Source organism: Ptychodera flava, chromosome 16 (genome assembly GCF_041260155.1).
Source record: "Ptychodera flava strain L36383 chromosome 16, AS_Pfla_20210202, whole genome shotgun sequence".
Lineage (NCBI taxonomy): Eukaryota > Metazoa > Hemichordata > Enteropneusta > Ptychoderidae > Ptychodera > Ptychodera flava.
The window spans coordinates 36,449,814-36,466,198 of NC_091943.1; the positions used below are offsets into that span (position 1 = coordinate 36,449,814).

The following is a 16,385-nucleotide window of genomic DNA, read 5'->3' on the forward strand; positions in this document are numbered from 1 at the left end:
AACTTTTAACAGCTTTTAACAAGTTTCATACAACGTAGCAACTGCTGATTTTTTCTTGGTCCACTCATTTTGATATAACCTGTCAACAAAAAAGTCAGTATACATTATGCATTCTTAAGGACAACATCAAAAGATCAATGTCAGATAAAAATGTTAATTCTTTAAGTTTGGGGATGGGGGTTTTGACCAAAAAAAGTTTTCTATCCGACAGAAATGATCTAATGATATCCTACTTGGTTTAGTTGAGAATTGAATAAAATTGTGTTGTAATTATCAGGCTCTTCATTAGAAGCCAGCAGCTAGAGAAATTGCACAGCTGGCGAGATCATTTCTCCGGCTGTAAAATCTCAAAGTTGTAAACAAATAATGAATGAAACAAACAAATATTGACTTTGACTTTTAGTCCAACCATATCTTTTCCAGAAATGTAAGATTTTGCAAATGACCCAAGTCTGCTATATGTCGCGATGCTGGATACACACAGCCTGCTAGCAAGTCATGTATACTGATTGTGTTATCATATTTAGGTTGGATACTTTCTAGCCAATGAAACTCTGATTCACAAAAAACATCGCTATAGTTAACCAATCATATAAAGCCTTTCATTGCGTCATTGAAAATGGTTTGACCCTTGGTAGAGTTGGTAATATGCTAACAGCAATCGGTTGCCCTGTGTAAGCCACGATCCAGCTATCTTCTTTGATTTTGGCGTGAGAAGGAAATCTCAGGAAAGAAAGGTAGCTTATTGTTTGAGAATAATTTTTAAACGACAGAAGTCTTCTTGTGGAACGAACATCGCCAGATTTTTTATCCGATGTGTCTATCAACTGTCAGTGTTTGCTTTGTTTGAAATGGTCCGAAACATGAGCTTGTGTTGACCAGTCACTGCTGTTTTCATGGAATGGGGGGTTTGATCAAAACTTAAAGAATTAAGTTCTTCATCAGACGTTGAACTTTTGATGTCTTCCCTTACTTTTTACATATGATTTAAGGCGATACCGAAGGATTCAAATTGCTAAGCAACGGTTGCTAAGGGTAATTTCCAAAATCAATCAAAATGCAAAGTTTTCATGGTTTTCTTTGCATAATAAAGATTTACAGAACCATACGATTCCAAAAGACGCAGGTTTGTCGCGCGATTGGTCAGTGACGTCACACATATACAAATTTTCACAGCTCTACTTTAAAACGTTTCAGCTCCTACAAATTTGCACCAAATTTTCCAAAATTTCAGAATGTAACACATGAGATACCTGTTTAGAGCCCCTAGCATGGATTAGGTTATCTGTTTTGAACAGTAAAATATCTACTGTGTCATTTTGTGAAATTTTGAAGGGTTTTACGGCGATATCTCATAAATGGACTGGAATTTTTAGAAATGCATTCTTGTCTATATTCTCATGTATGACTTCAATAATCCTACCAAAAGTCAGCTAAATTTGTTTACAATTGAGAGAGTTGAAAGATTTTGAGCATTTTCAAAATACCAGGAGTCGAAAGTCCATAGAGAACAACGGACCGATAAGATTTTGCACGCGCAACCAACGCGCGCTTTGAATCCTTCGGTATCACCTTAATGTGCACAGCAAAACATGCACTTGGGGATTTAAATTGCTGCTTTGTTGGGTACTCTATGAAACTACCGTCGACATACAGAACCAAGCCAAGGGGGAAAAAATCTCAAAAGTGACAATGGCAGGGCTTTAACAGAACACTAGTAGTAACTAACAGAAAATTTTGTCTGTTTTGGAAACAACCTGGTCAACCAGCCTGTTGAGCCAGGCTAACACAGTCATAGCCACATAGCCAGGAGAAGGGCACACATGTACTGTATACGGTATACATGTACATGTGTAGCCAACTTGGGCTGTGGTCTGAATCTACTGTACCTTTTTCTTTGTTTGAAGCTTACTTTGAATGATGAATGCCGTAAATTTCCACAGGAATAATCCTAAAGTGTTTGGATTGTAACAAATTTAAGACACGCACTATCTGGGAATGGCACAGACTAAACCCATTTATGACCATGACCTTGTTTGTGTATGCCTACTGTTTTTTTCCTGGCCGTATCTATGTTCCACACAGTGTGTACCGACCTCACATTATTTGTTTCTTGAAATTGTACATGATCATATCATCCCTAGTGGCATATCAGCATAGTTGAGAGGCCACACTGGTTCTGTACCACTCCATTACTGTAACCAACACACTGAGCACTGTAATGGTACATGTAGCTAAAGCAAGGAATTTCCAATTTTTTGCGATGTAAATGCTAAATTGATCGTCTAAATGTCTATCCCAGGAGCACATTCTGCCTTTAATAAAGAGACATTTCCATTAGAAAGCTGGTTTTGTACGTCCATGTAAGTTAGAAATGTGAAGCACAATAAACAGGTACCAGTATGGTATGCCACTCTGATGCTATTAAAAATTGTGTCATATTTAAAAACACATAATTTTGTGATATATATATATGAAACTTGTTTGGTATTATCTACTGGTATCTATTGTGGCAGTGCTTCCATTAGTAAGAGGCTACATGTAGGTATCAGACCATGTAACCACATTGGTACATAAGGCAAAAAGTGAGTTTTTTGTGTATTTTAGTCTCAGTATAAACATGAATTTGAGCAAATCAAACCACCAAATATGCATGGAAGCGCCAAGTGCAAAATTAGTGTTGAAATTTTTATAAGGAAAAGTCAAAAGTTATAGGTATTTTCCCTTTCATTGTCAAAGTTTTAAAAATTTGAGTTCTGTCATATTGCACAAAACCATCAATATACAGAAGTACATATGGGTATTAACATGTAGGCAAAGATAATCAGTGTGCTAGTGAGACTGCTCTCTTATGTTTGATCTCTGCGATGACTCTTATCAAAAGAGTAACTGTTTCACTAGATTTATCACAAAGTTCAAGCTACAGTTCATGTGATTACATGTCACCTTGTGAACTCATTCATTCAGTGAGCTGTTTGGAGGAAGGTCTGGTCAAAATAATTACACCTATTGGATTTTAATGGTTCTGTTGTAATCCTTTCTGAAAGAATTACCCTCAATGAAGTCCATCAACTTCATCAACATCAGTTCCTTGAAGATCTACTGCCCCATTCCCAAAAGGAAAACAGCTGTATTTGACCACTCCACCATGATAATATGATTTCTTTGAAAAACTATCAAAAAGCAAACATTAAGATGAACACCTTTGATAAATATAAGAACACTTTTATGCTGGACCTGTCAATTCAAACCTAATTAGTATGCTATGTATTTGTTTAGCAAGATATCAAAAAATAATGTTTATTGCATTGATATGTTTTTAGATGTTTCAAATGGTCAGGTCTGTTATTGTGAGATGGGACCTATTTCACTTCACAGGTTTTAACCAACTTGACTGGATTAATCTGGCGGAAAAGATATGGCAGGGAACTAAAGATGTATGAATAGACTTATTAGCAATGGACAGAAAGAGTATTACAACTTTTTATTTTTTTGCTTTCACAGCAATTGAGCACATTGAAGATGCAGAATTTCAATCTCAAACTGCGAATCTTCCACATGGAGGAACAGATGCACAGAGAACTAGGCGGCACTGGTAGTGAAGAAATCGTGAACCAGGTAAGCACTTAACAACATACTTGTGATAACAAAGTTCCACCCTTCTTGGTATCTGTACATCTTTGTTGTCGTGTGGGGTCGACTGAATCTTTACAAATATTCTTGAAAATGATCACATCTAAAAGCTGAGTTGGTGAATTCAAATTTAAATTATTTCATTATCATATATTTATTTATCCACAGACTCAAGTAATAACAATCCTTCTCTTCATTTTATTGCAAATTTTGCTTTTCTTTGTTTGTATTTATAAAATATTTTACTTAATGGAATTTTCGGAGAAACCCAACTTGGTATTTGTATTGTACCGTGAGGTAGAGGTTCAGTGTCACTGAACATTCAATTGTTATGACTGTTTTGTAAATATTTACATGATATTATATGTAAGATATTGAAGATATTGTAACTTGTCAGCATAATGCTACAGGTCTGAGTTTCCTGTCACTGGTATTTTGGCTTTGGGTGCCTTAACAAGCATCCCAGGTTCTATACCATCCTTATTTACCGTACATGTACATCTCTTTGTGTATGTATAGATTTATTTGTGAATGACATAGGCATACTTTGTGATGCAGTTACAACAAAAGTACAGGAAACAAATCAGTTACGTCACGGTCCCTTCTGTGGAGGGTCCGTGGTTTGGTCCCTTTAAAGATCCCTCTGAAATGTCAGAGGTAAACATTTGATTTGACCAGATCCACTGTTGATTTTGAGTGATATTAATAGTAATAACACCTCCAGCATGCATACTAGAGGCAATTGAATATGAAAGCAAACAGAACACCACTCTATTTGCATGTAGACATGTGATACAGGAGTTACGAAAATTTGCCAAACAAATACAATATGATGCAGACAGATGACATCCTTGTTACATACAACACTGTGATTGCTTCCTCAGGAAAATTTATTCAATATTTTATTCATGTCATTGACGCCATATGTATTTATATTTGGACAAATCAGGGGGCCTTTACCATTTTAGCTGTAATTATAATATTGCTTTGATTTTGACATGTGTGCCCAAGACATTGTGACAAGTGACAGGTTCAAATGCAATGTTATTGAGATGTGATGTTGTGGAAGTAAACAGAATTATACAGGATCTTTGCATAAGGGGTTGTGATTATGATCAGTGTCTTATGTTTTACTGTAATAATCACATGAAAATCAAATGCAATCATGACAGTGAAGACCGTTATGAATGAAATTGAATCAAAATTGTCTGTTTTCTGATGAACTAGATATTATATTCTAAGTAATCATAGAAACATGTTTAGGACTTAGGCCACTTTCAAACACCATGCATTGTACATTCTTTAAGTTATTATTGTTACACTCTTTTTCATCTATCATCGAAAGCCCAACTTCATGTGAATGTTGATACATCTCATGAATTCATCAGTGTGTTTCCTTTGAAACTTCATGAGTTGATAAGGAACTTCCTAGGAAGATTTCAGACGCCGTCGCGCCGCGCTGGCGACAAGTTTATGTAAACACAAGATACACTGTACGCAAACGACTGACGTGAACGTCATATTCCTAGCTACGTGAATCACACCTTTAGCCTATATTGGCGATTTGTGTGAATTGTTCAAAAACGATGGGCGATATGAAGCAGTGTGATTAATAAAACTGAAGTTTTAGCCCGGTAAAATGTATGCGTGAATTTCATTAAATTACGACAACTAAAATGCAAATAATAGATCGCGGTTACAAAAATAGTTTGGCAGCAAAGTTGAAGGTTGCTACAATGTACAACTGCCGTGCATAGTACACACTTCCACAGACAAAATGCAACGTGGTTTTCCGACACCATTTCTGACGCGAAGACGCATCTTTGAGCTTCACTTGAAAGGCGTTTCTTATGGTGAAATTGCATCGACGACCGGAGTGTGTTAAGTCAACAGCGCACAGTATCTGCTGCAAATACGAGAGAACAGGCTCCCTTACAGCTCGTGATAGACCAGCGCGAGAACGTACCAAAGTTGTCGACAACGTTCTCCAACATATTGAGTTCTATGAAAGGTGGCAGCCAAGTATTTACTTGCACGAAATCAGAAGGAACTTCTTGATGATAACGTGGGACGGCCGAAAACGTACCATCGCTGGTGACGATCCACCGAGCGATAACCGAATACCTGAACATGAGTCGAAAGAAATATCAAGTCTTGCTGCCGAATCGATGACTCCATCTATCGAACAATATACACTGGATTTCATAGAAACTGTTTCTGATTACAATATAAATCAAATTCATTGGTTTGACGAGTCTTCGGTGATCAGAACTACAGGCAATCGTCGTTTTGGACACTCAGAAATCGGCACACCGGCAGTTGAAATACAACGCCATGCATCGAACGCTACGTACACGGTCAACCTCCTTGTCAGTGCTACGGGTGTCGATCATTCCGATGTGATCGTTGGACCATCAAACGGGTTGGAGTTATTGAACTTTTTCGACGAGGCTGTTCGAGTTACGGATAATTTTGGAAATCCGTGTTTGGCCGTCGGTGACTGTGTAATTATGGATAATTGCGGTTTCCACCACGCCCGATATGTTGAGCAAAATCTCCAACGACTATTGCAGGCGAGAGGGGTTCGACTGATTTACCAGCCACCATATAATCCCCAGTTCAACGCTTGCGAGCCGTGTTTCAACTATAATATAAAGAGCGAGCTGAGATCTAATCAAGATTTCGCCTACAGGTTCACTGCTAATGCCATAGCAAACATTACTCCCGGTGCTTGTCGTTTCTTTGCGAAAGAATATGGTTACATTTGAAAATGGGACCATCATCATTCATAGTATCGTCACTACACGCACGTATACATTGTGCCGGGGTAAGGAAATGAACTAGCGCGATGTTGACTCTCAAAACGAAAATAAATGTGGCGCACGCGCGTTGTATGCCCCAGCAAGTTTTATTTGTTGGCGCCGACTTGTCTGGCAAGTCTGTAGCAAAATTGTTAATTACATCGTTGAGGCGGCGAAATCTTCCCAGGAAGTTCCTTATCAACTCATGAAGTTTCAAAGGAAACACACTGATGAATTCATGAGATGTATCAACATTCACATGAAGTTGGGCGTTTGATGATAGATGAAAAAGAGTGTAAACTATGTAACATAAAATGTAAAATATGTCATGATCCACCAGTTTTGTGAGCTTTGAAAATGTGCAAATATCAGTATGTACATGGGATGTAAGATACTGAAAACTCAGCATTGAACCATATTAGTCAAGTGGTTTTGCTTGACCACATTTCTTTTAACGATGTACCTGTCCTACTTTCAACAATAGAATGTTTGTCATCGTAATCAAACCAATTTGCAAACTACCACACGCAACTGTATTTCTAGTCTCATCCTGGGCCCTTCACTGTCAGGTTTTACATATGACTGTGTGAGGGCGCTGTAAGTTGTAATGGTTCCTGTAACCTTCAGACAAAATCTATTTGATCCTTGGCTAATGATTCCCACCATGGAGCTAGAAACGTCTGTTTCTACCTCCATGTTCCCACTAATGATAGGGTCGGCAGGACAAATGCCCAAAAATGGGAAACAAAACAAAATAATTTCATCTATATTTAAGTCATTTTTCCCAGTGTTTATATTGTAACATTTCCAGATCAATCTTCTTCCATTCATTTATTCCATCATATGTGTTCATCATTTTCAATTATTACAACCATCCCTTTTGTTAATAACTGAATTTTCCTGGTAACAACAACAATGTGCTAAAGGAACACAAGATCTTCTGAGAAATTAACTTACACATAGCTGGATTGAAACTTTTTCAAAAGATTCTGTACAAGAAACCGTGTTAAAAAATATTTTAAAAGTGGTGTCACTGGTCTTGATTTTGATTAAAATGGCAAAATTGCTCCTTTTTATCCTTACAAAAAATTGAAAAAAGGCTACAATTAGCTCAGCAATTTTTCTTGACACTTTTAGTTTGAAAAAAATGTCTCATTGTGTATCTTCATTGCAACTTGTTTATGTCTTCAAACATCTGAAAGCCCTTTGTAAATATATAAAACAAGATCTTGTTCATATTTTGTCATCACATAATATTTAAGTTCAGATTTCTACTAGATACACAGCAAATCTTTGTCCTAAAACAATAATACTACTAAATGTAGGGGAAAACGGCTGTTTTTGCTTTGCCATTTATTGCCATAATATCAGTCGATAAGGTTTTTCAAAGTTTAAAACCAAAAAATAATCAGAATTTGGCAGAAAAAATGCAAAATATAAATATATAAAATGTGCATATTGAGAAATCATTCAAAATGTGTTTTGCTTCCTTTTCGAGATCTTTTATGCAAATCATGTTGGATTTCCATATCTCAAATATTATTTATTTGTGTCAGTCAGAAGCATTGAATACTAATTGCAATTATGGAATTTTTATCAAGTTTATATATAACATATCTTTCAGGAAACATTTTTCAACTGCAGCTTTCATACTTGGCTTCACTGCAAATATCTTTAAGATATCTTATTAGGACCATTTCCTTGTTTTAGGGATTTTTGTTGGAGTTAGTAAAATTTTATAGGCATGTTGTTACTGGTTATTATACAGTGCATCCTGTTTTGCAAAAGTATGTGAAGCTGAATTTTCACATTTATAAACAAACCCAAAAACTTGCCTGCATTAGGTGTTTCAAGGCAAAGAAATCAATTTCGGTTTTACTTTTACTAGTGTTTAATTAAAGTTTAGAGCATAGAAAGCACAAACACAGGAAGTACCATGTACTAGTGCAATTTGTACTCTAAAAAAACTGTTTCAAAATATGTAATACTACAGAGTTCACTCTTGGTGAAGTGTTAAAAAGAAGCCCTGCACTCACAGCTTGTTTCAAAGTTTGATATGACCTTTGACATGTATGCAAATGAGTGGTTGAGGGCTGATTGTCATTCTCATTTGCATACGTATGCAAATGCATGATTGTTTCTGGTGAAAGGTGTTCTGTTTCTTCACAAGCCAAGGAACAGCATCACCACTTAACAGTGTTCAACGCTGCAATCGAAGTTCCAACCATAAACCATAGGAAAATGTCAATTGTAAAGTAAGTTTAGAAGAATATTTTTATATCTTGGTATAGTTATAATGTTTTTATACATTTTTCATGTATTTTTGTAAAGGCAGTGGGGGCTATTAAGTACGTAAAAATATGGTCAAGAAGACATCCTACCATGGGGCTATTTTGCCTGTACTGCTTCTTGACAGTAATTCCCAGTATTTATAGAAAAAAAACTAGAAATGTTGGTATAGTTATAATGTTTTTATACATTTTTCATGTATTTTTGTAAAGGCAGTCGGGGCTATTCAGTAGGTAAAAATATGGTCAAGAAGACATCCTACCATGGGGCTATTTCGCCTGTACTGCTTCTTGACAGTAATTCCCAGTATTTATAAAAAAAAAATAGAAATATTGAGGGGCTTTAATAGTGAGAATTGAGTCTATTTTTGACTTATATAGTACATTGAATATTTGTTCAAGTATTGTCAGTTTGAAAAAATGAAAGGTACTTGGAAACATCAGTGCAAATAGATATCATGTTGTGTACATCCACCTACCAACATCCTCAGTTTTTAAAACATGAAAACATTTTCTGTAATGATAATCATTTAATCTTGAAAACATTTCTGACCATCCTTAGTTAAACTTATGTTTTATTTCTGTCCATTTGCCATTTTTAGAAAAATACATGTAAGAGAATCGGTTTATGATATTTTGAAAGTCCAACATTCTCTGGAGTAAACTTGGTATGTTGGTTGTTAACAGTGATTGTATTGTACAAAATCAAAGTTGCTAGTTGGTTTTTGTCTTTGCATTTATCTGTCTAATGAAAAGAATGAAATGCCATCTTGAAATCAACCACTTACTCAAATATACTTTGAGAGTATTGAACATTTTCCCTGTTGTTGTAATACTTGTGCAGCAGTTTCAATGACTTTTCAGGAAATTTTAAACCGTTGAAAAATTTTGGAAAAATGAAATAATTACTTGAAAATTAATGCAGCTGCACATGTTGCCCACCCAAAATGTCTCTTATTGTGGCAAGTTTTGACAAAATTACTGTACAATTCTTTTAATGGCATTTTTGACACCAAATATTCACGGAGAAACACTGGAAAAACTGTAAACTTGAGTAACTTTACATCGATTTGTCAGTTTCCCACCAAAATACTCCCCGCGTAGTGAAGACATTGTTCATGATTGGTTGGATATGCTAAAATATGAAAAACAACAAAATGTACACTGTTGTTTTTTACAATGTTCATCTTACCGTTATCAGCACAAATGTAAGTTATAAATGATTGAAAAAAAAAGGATTAATAATATTATAAAAATGATATACAATTTCCTAGTGTAGATCCTGAAAGGTATCATACAGCAATATCTTTGTTTGAAGATCACCAACCGCGCCTTCATCATACTCTAGTTATTAGCTTTCAATCATATATTATGGTTTGTAGAGAGGACACATTCAGGAAATCTTGTTCATCCAGAATATATATATTGCATTGCAGTTGTAGTGCACTTATTAAACAAACTAGAGTGAAAGCAATGGCATTCAACTGTAAAGTTATCACAAAGTTTACTAAATACATCTTTGAATCTTGCATCAAGGGCACTAACTCAACACTTCAGGCCAGCTGATTTTCAAATGCAAATGTGTTACACATCAGGGTTATTTTTAGCAGAGTCTCATCAAACAATGAGTTGCCAAGGGAACCATGACAAAATTTTGCAACATTGTATCATCTTTATGGAATCCATTTTTAGATACAAATGTAGTCAAATTGTATCACAAAGTCTTTCATTTTCAGAAACAACTCTCTACACAGTTCAGTTGAAACACCTGTTTACATGGCGAAAACTGCAGATTTTGGGATATACATGTAAAACACCGTAGGTTTTACTTTTATTTGCAACTTGGAACTGTCTATACAGGAACACTTCCTACTTGAGCACTATGCCAGGAAAAAAACAGAATATCCTTATTGATATATACTGGTAGCTACATAATTCCATTGTACATAGAAAGTAACTGGGATGTGGGAAAAATTATTGCTATGTTGTCATTTTCTTCACAGTTATTCTACCCCATGTAGAGTAACCGTGTTTTCTTTGAACCTTTTCAAAAACTTTTTCAAGTCTTGGTATAAGAAGCCATTTCAAATAAACATGTTCAAATATTGGTGTTACCTTGCTAGATTTCAAGATAGATATCCAAAGTACACGTGTATTTACATCAGGACCTTAAAAAAATACTGACCCGACAGTTTTCCTAGTTTGATGTTGATAAGTGTATCAGTATTCATCTTCATTGCCTTGTCAGCAACCACCTTTTTTCTTCAATCATCTGAAAATCATTGTTTGAAAAATCTGCACTGAAAGGAAGTGAGAGTGTTTCAATTAATTAGCCTCGTCTTTTCTCAAGGGTGCAATTTGTTATAAAGCGTGAGGAAAATGAAATCCACTGGAATGATATATTTCCACAATTTGTATCTTAAAAAGTACAATAGGACTGTCTAATTATTCTACTACAGTTCTTGACTATGTACCGTTACCTATAATATTTACAATTCTAAGAAACTGACAATACTCTACCCATCTTAAAGGGAAGAGTGTATATTTTAAGTTTCTGGTTCCATGGCCTGTTCCTACGGTATTCCAAAACTGGCCTTGCACCTTATTTCTGCAAAACTCTAGGTCAAGAAGTACCACATGCAGAGCAGGATGCTTTCAATCATGTTCATTGAAAGAATCTACAAAGCAATCCTTTTCCTTCATGTATCCCCATTGAGACTCAACAATCTCTAAAGTCACTGTGCTTTCTTTAAAACATTCATTATTGAGTATTGATGTATAATCAACTGTATATATATCATGTTTGCAACCTCATGTCCTTTTCACACAGGAATAAGAACAAGAACAACCAGGAAGTGACAGCTTGCATCTAAATAAAATTTGTTTTGAAAACCTCAGGCTTGTGATGTTTTCTTTACTAATTTATGCAGGAATTCATGTTAAATTCTTTGCTACATGACAAAATGATTGATAAGTAGATGTTAACATGGTAAATTTAACAAATGCAAGTGTATGCACGTGCTTACCACTAGTTTTTATCAGTATGCTGTTTTATTTATCATCGGTCGGAGCATGATCGGAGAGTACTTATCAAGTTAGCCAGATCGGCACGAACCCTAGCTGAGATAAGATGTTTGATTGAGTTTGTCTCACGAACCCTAGCCGAGATAAGATGTTTGATTGAGTTTGTCTGTCTTTTGTACGCAGTCCGCCGGTCACCAGAATACCAAGAATTAATTCTCTTTTAGCAGCACAAGTAAACAGTTGTAAATGTTTTCTGTGTTGAATCATAATTTGAAAAACAAGTGTGCCAAAAAAAAAGACTATATTAAATTCACTAGCATCAAAGAATCAAGAACATGAAGATTGTAGTTGTACTACAGTTGGCTGGCACACGCATTCTTTCTGAGTACTGTACTATGATAACCTTGTTGATGACTCTCATCAACCTTGGTTGATGAAAAACAAGTGTTCCTGTCTTCCATGTTATCTGTGGGCTGATTAAGTACAGATAATGGTCAGTAAATCACTTCAACAAAATCATCGACAATTTTAATTATCACATCTTTGCCACAGGTATACATCACATTGCTGGGATGGTGACCGCAGTGTGCTCTCTAAGCCAATATGACACACCACAATGCAAACAAATCGCTGGTGACACAAGCAAATTTTTTTGGTTTACATGTAAAGATATAGGGCTGAGACAAGAAATTTCCACAATTTCTCAAAATGATGCAAAGTTTCCAGAAATACATGTTTGTTAGAGGGCACACTGGTGATCTGATTTGAATCGTAAACTTTCTAAATGTTAAAGATTATCACTGATATACTGAAACACTGTCATCTGGAGAGTTATACAAGATGAATCCCAATGGAGGCAAAATCCACATTTAGTCCACTATACAATACCTCAAATATTTTTAGTGTATCCAACTTTCCTTCAAATGCTTTTAATACCTCCTATGCACAATTTTCTCAGAAAGTGTTGAATTTTTCTCCATTGTACAATTTCATTTCTCCTTCTCTTGTGAAATATTTTGGAGACAAAGTACAGCTTAGGACTGAAACAGTATATTTTTTGAATGGATAGTGAAAAATAGTAAAAAACTATGAAGCAAACAGTTATTAAAAATTAAGCTATTCTACCGTTTAAGAAAGGAGATTTTACAAAAGGTTGATAGGAATGAGTAGAAATTTGGGGGAAAAGTCTGCACACAATCCCCACATCTGCACACCCCTTCAAAATTGCAAGCCAGCATTATGTCTACCCCCTCCCAAAGTCTAATAGTACATCCCATGTCCTGATATAAATTTCCCTCAATGTACTATTTCCATATTGATACAAAATCAGAAACATATTGCATTACCATGTATTCATAAAACCTAGGACATGAAAAATGGTTTAATAAAAATCTACGTCTGCAAAAGGAGTCCAATACCTATTTCAAGTGACCTTTGACTTTGTGTCTCATGCAAACGAGATCTCTGGAGATCTCGCCCAGGGTCCTCACTGTCTTTTGTCTTCAAAATTTGCATGTGATATGTAAATGAAGTGATTGTCACTTGTAGAATGTATTCTGATTTCTTCACAACCAAAGGAAAAGCATCACCTCTAACTCTTCAGCATGACTTCTAACAAAAAACCTTGGTAAAGTAAGTTGTAAAGTATGTTTAGAAGAATATTTGTATAGTTTTACATAATTTTGACTTTCTTATATATTTTTTATGTATTTTTTGAATGTAGTTGGGCGATATTTTGACTGTGAAAAGATGATGATGTAGGCATCCTACCACAGGGTTATTTTTCCTCCCATACCTCTGGACAGTTCTTTCAGGGCTTTTAAGCGGGAAAACATTTGCAAATGATACACATTGTGTAGGAAAAACCTTCATGTCACTAGTGATCCGTGGTCATGGAAATGATGTTGATATCTGTGAGTTTTACTTGTGATTTATTTCTCCCAAGTTTGCCATGGAGTGGCAGACAAGGATCATAGGAAGGATGGTATTTTAAAGTGTAATTTGCACTTGTTCAATTTTGTATTTCACAAAGTCAACGAACAGTTTCCCTGTGTTATTGTTTCTATCTCTTCAGCTTGAGTTCCACCAAAAAAATATCAAAATATAATTATGAGTGATCAGAGAATATTTATGTGGTTTTCTGTCCGTGTAAAAACACTAAAAATATTCAGTATTCAGTAAGAGTGCATAAGTCTTTTAGGTAAAAAAAAAATCAGTACCTTGAAATTTGAAAATAGTTTGCCAAGTATATTTGTAAATTTACTTGCAACCATCCACAACTATAAAACAATGACAGATTTTCATGAATGATAATTGTTTTTCTTGAAATAATTATTGCAGATTTTGTTTGATTTAAAAAAAAAAATTTTTGAGAGGATCAGTTAAGGAAGAATGATATTGATGAAGTGTATCATTCCCTGGCATAACTTCATCTTTGGTTGTGAGCACTTGTTCAACTGGTACAGTGGTAGTAGTTTACATCTATAGACCAAGATAAAATATAACTTGGTGTTTATGGTTTTTGTTTTTCATTTGTTTGTTTTTGTTTTTAATTTGTATTACTTAAAGAAAAATAGAAATAGTTTCTTAAAATCAACAAAATTCTTAATCATGGTTTAATGGTTTTTCTTTTACGGTTGATAATTGTACAAATATCTAAACTTTATTAGAGTAAATGATAATTATTGATTTTATAATGCATTTAAAATCACAGAGACAAAATATAATATAAGCCTAAAAAACAGAAACATTAGTTATTTATTCAGAACATCAGACATTTTTGTTCAGTATCAAGATTTCAAAGTTACATATTGTTATGAGTGACAAATTTCCTTTCGAAGGATTAAAGGCATTATTGCATTGTAAATTTCAGTTCATTTTTAATTTTCAGTAAGTGGCATATTTGTAAGACTGTGTAATTTTCATGATTGTGACAATGTGCAGCTCTGTCCACTAATATTTCAAAGCATAAACAATGAAGTACCACATAATTTTTACCAATGCAAATTTGCTCTTTTTTTGTTCTTAAAACTATGTAGTTTGATGTTATCAAAGGTATTGGTGACAATGTTGCTTTTTTATAGAATAAAATTCAATTTAGTAAGAATTTATTTTACCATTAATTAATTTGACAAATATAATTTTTTGAAAAGAAATTTCTATTTGAATATACCCTGTTCCTGGAGTGTCCAAAGGCCGCAGACACAAATGATTTGGGGTTTAGTTTGGATGTGTAAGAATTTCAGAGATAACCAATCATTTTGCCCTTTGTAGAAAACCTCAACATTTTTCATGTGCACCCAACCTTCCTTTAGATGCTTTTAAATGCTGCCCGATGCCAGTGCTAATATCTTTGACAATTTCCTACAAAACTTTCAATATTTTCCTCCATCATTGAATTTAGTTTCTTGTACTACTGTAAAATAAATTTCTAAGACAATGTGTAGCTCAGGGATCAAACACTGTTTGTAGACCTTTGGAGGGATTAGTAGATGTCTTTTGAGGGGTGCTTAGAAATAGAAAAAAAGTACAAAGCAAAACTTGCTGTAATAAGATATTGAAGTCTTTCGGCTGTTTACAGAAAATGTATTCACCGTGGTTGGCGGAAACATATATTCATGCCATGCAAAATCACAAAAAATATTATATGCCAGTATTTGTCCACCTCTCCAGAAAGTATAATGGTTTGTCCCATTCTATCACAAGATAAATTTTCCTCAGTCTTCTATTCCCATATTGATTTAAAATCAGAACATAATGCAGTATCATTGATCTTAAAAGTAGGGATCAGAAACTCTGTTCTCCAAAATGCCGTGTCTGCCGACAACAGGAGCCCAGCATTTCAAAGACCAGTTTCATGTGACCTTTGACATTGTGTCTCATGCAAACGAGATCTCGCCCAGCATGCCCAGGGTCCTCACTGTCTTTTGTCTTCAAAATTTGCATATAATATGCAAATGAGGTGATTGTCACTTGCAGAATGCATTCTGTGTTCTTCACAACCAAAGGAAAAGCATCACCTCTCAACATTGCCTAACTCTACAGCATGAATTGTAACCAAAAACGGCGGCAAAAGTAAGTTGTATAATAAGTTTAGAAGAATATTTGTATAGCTTTACATAATTTTTACTTTCTTATATATTTTTGATGCATATTTTTGAATGTAGTTGGGCGATATTTTGACTGTGAAAAGATGATGATGTAGGCATCCTACCACAGGGTTATTTTTCCTCCCATACCTCTGGGCAGTTGTTTCAGGGCTTTTAAACAGGGAAACATTTGCAAATGATGTACATTTTGTAGGAATAACCTTTATGTCACTGTTGATCCAGTAGGGTTTTGAAAATGATGTTGATATCTGTGAGTTTTACCTGTGATTTATTTCTCCCAAGTTTGCCATGCAGTGGCAGTCAAGGATCGTAGGAAGGATGGTATTTTAAAATCTTATGTCCCTTTGCATAAATTTATTCATTGAATACCATGTTCTAGTGTTTTTACAAAGTCAAAGGGACAAATGGCAGGTCTGAGAAAAGTTTTCCAAAAAAGTCAGAATCTTCAACTCAATCATTTGGTGGTATTGCAGTGTCTGAAAGACACATTTAATTTTGCATAACATCTTTCTATTGTTGTTCTAAGGTCA

General features: G+C 34.9%; 1 protein-coding gene across 2 annotated transcripts in view; it reads left to right on the plus strand.

Moving 5' to 3' along the window:
* LOC139114726 (uncharacterized) overlaps positions 1-16,385 on the plus strand; it is an 82,193-nt gene that overhangs the window by 15,756 nt on the left and 50,052 nt on the right. For both annotated transcript variants that reach the window (XM_070676599.1, XM_070676598.1), the window contains exon 4: positions 3,505-3,618. In XM_070676599.1, the coding sequence (XP_070532700.1) occupies positions 3,505-3,618 (114 nt within the window). The remainder of the gene's footprint in view (positions 1-3,504; positions 3,619-16,385) is intronic.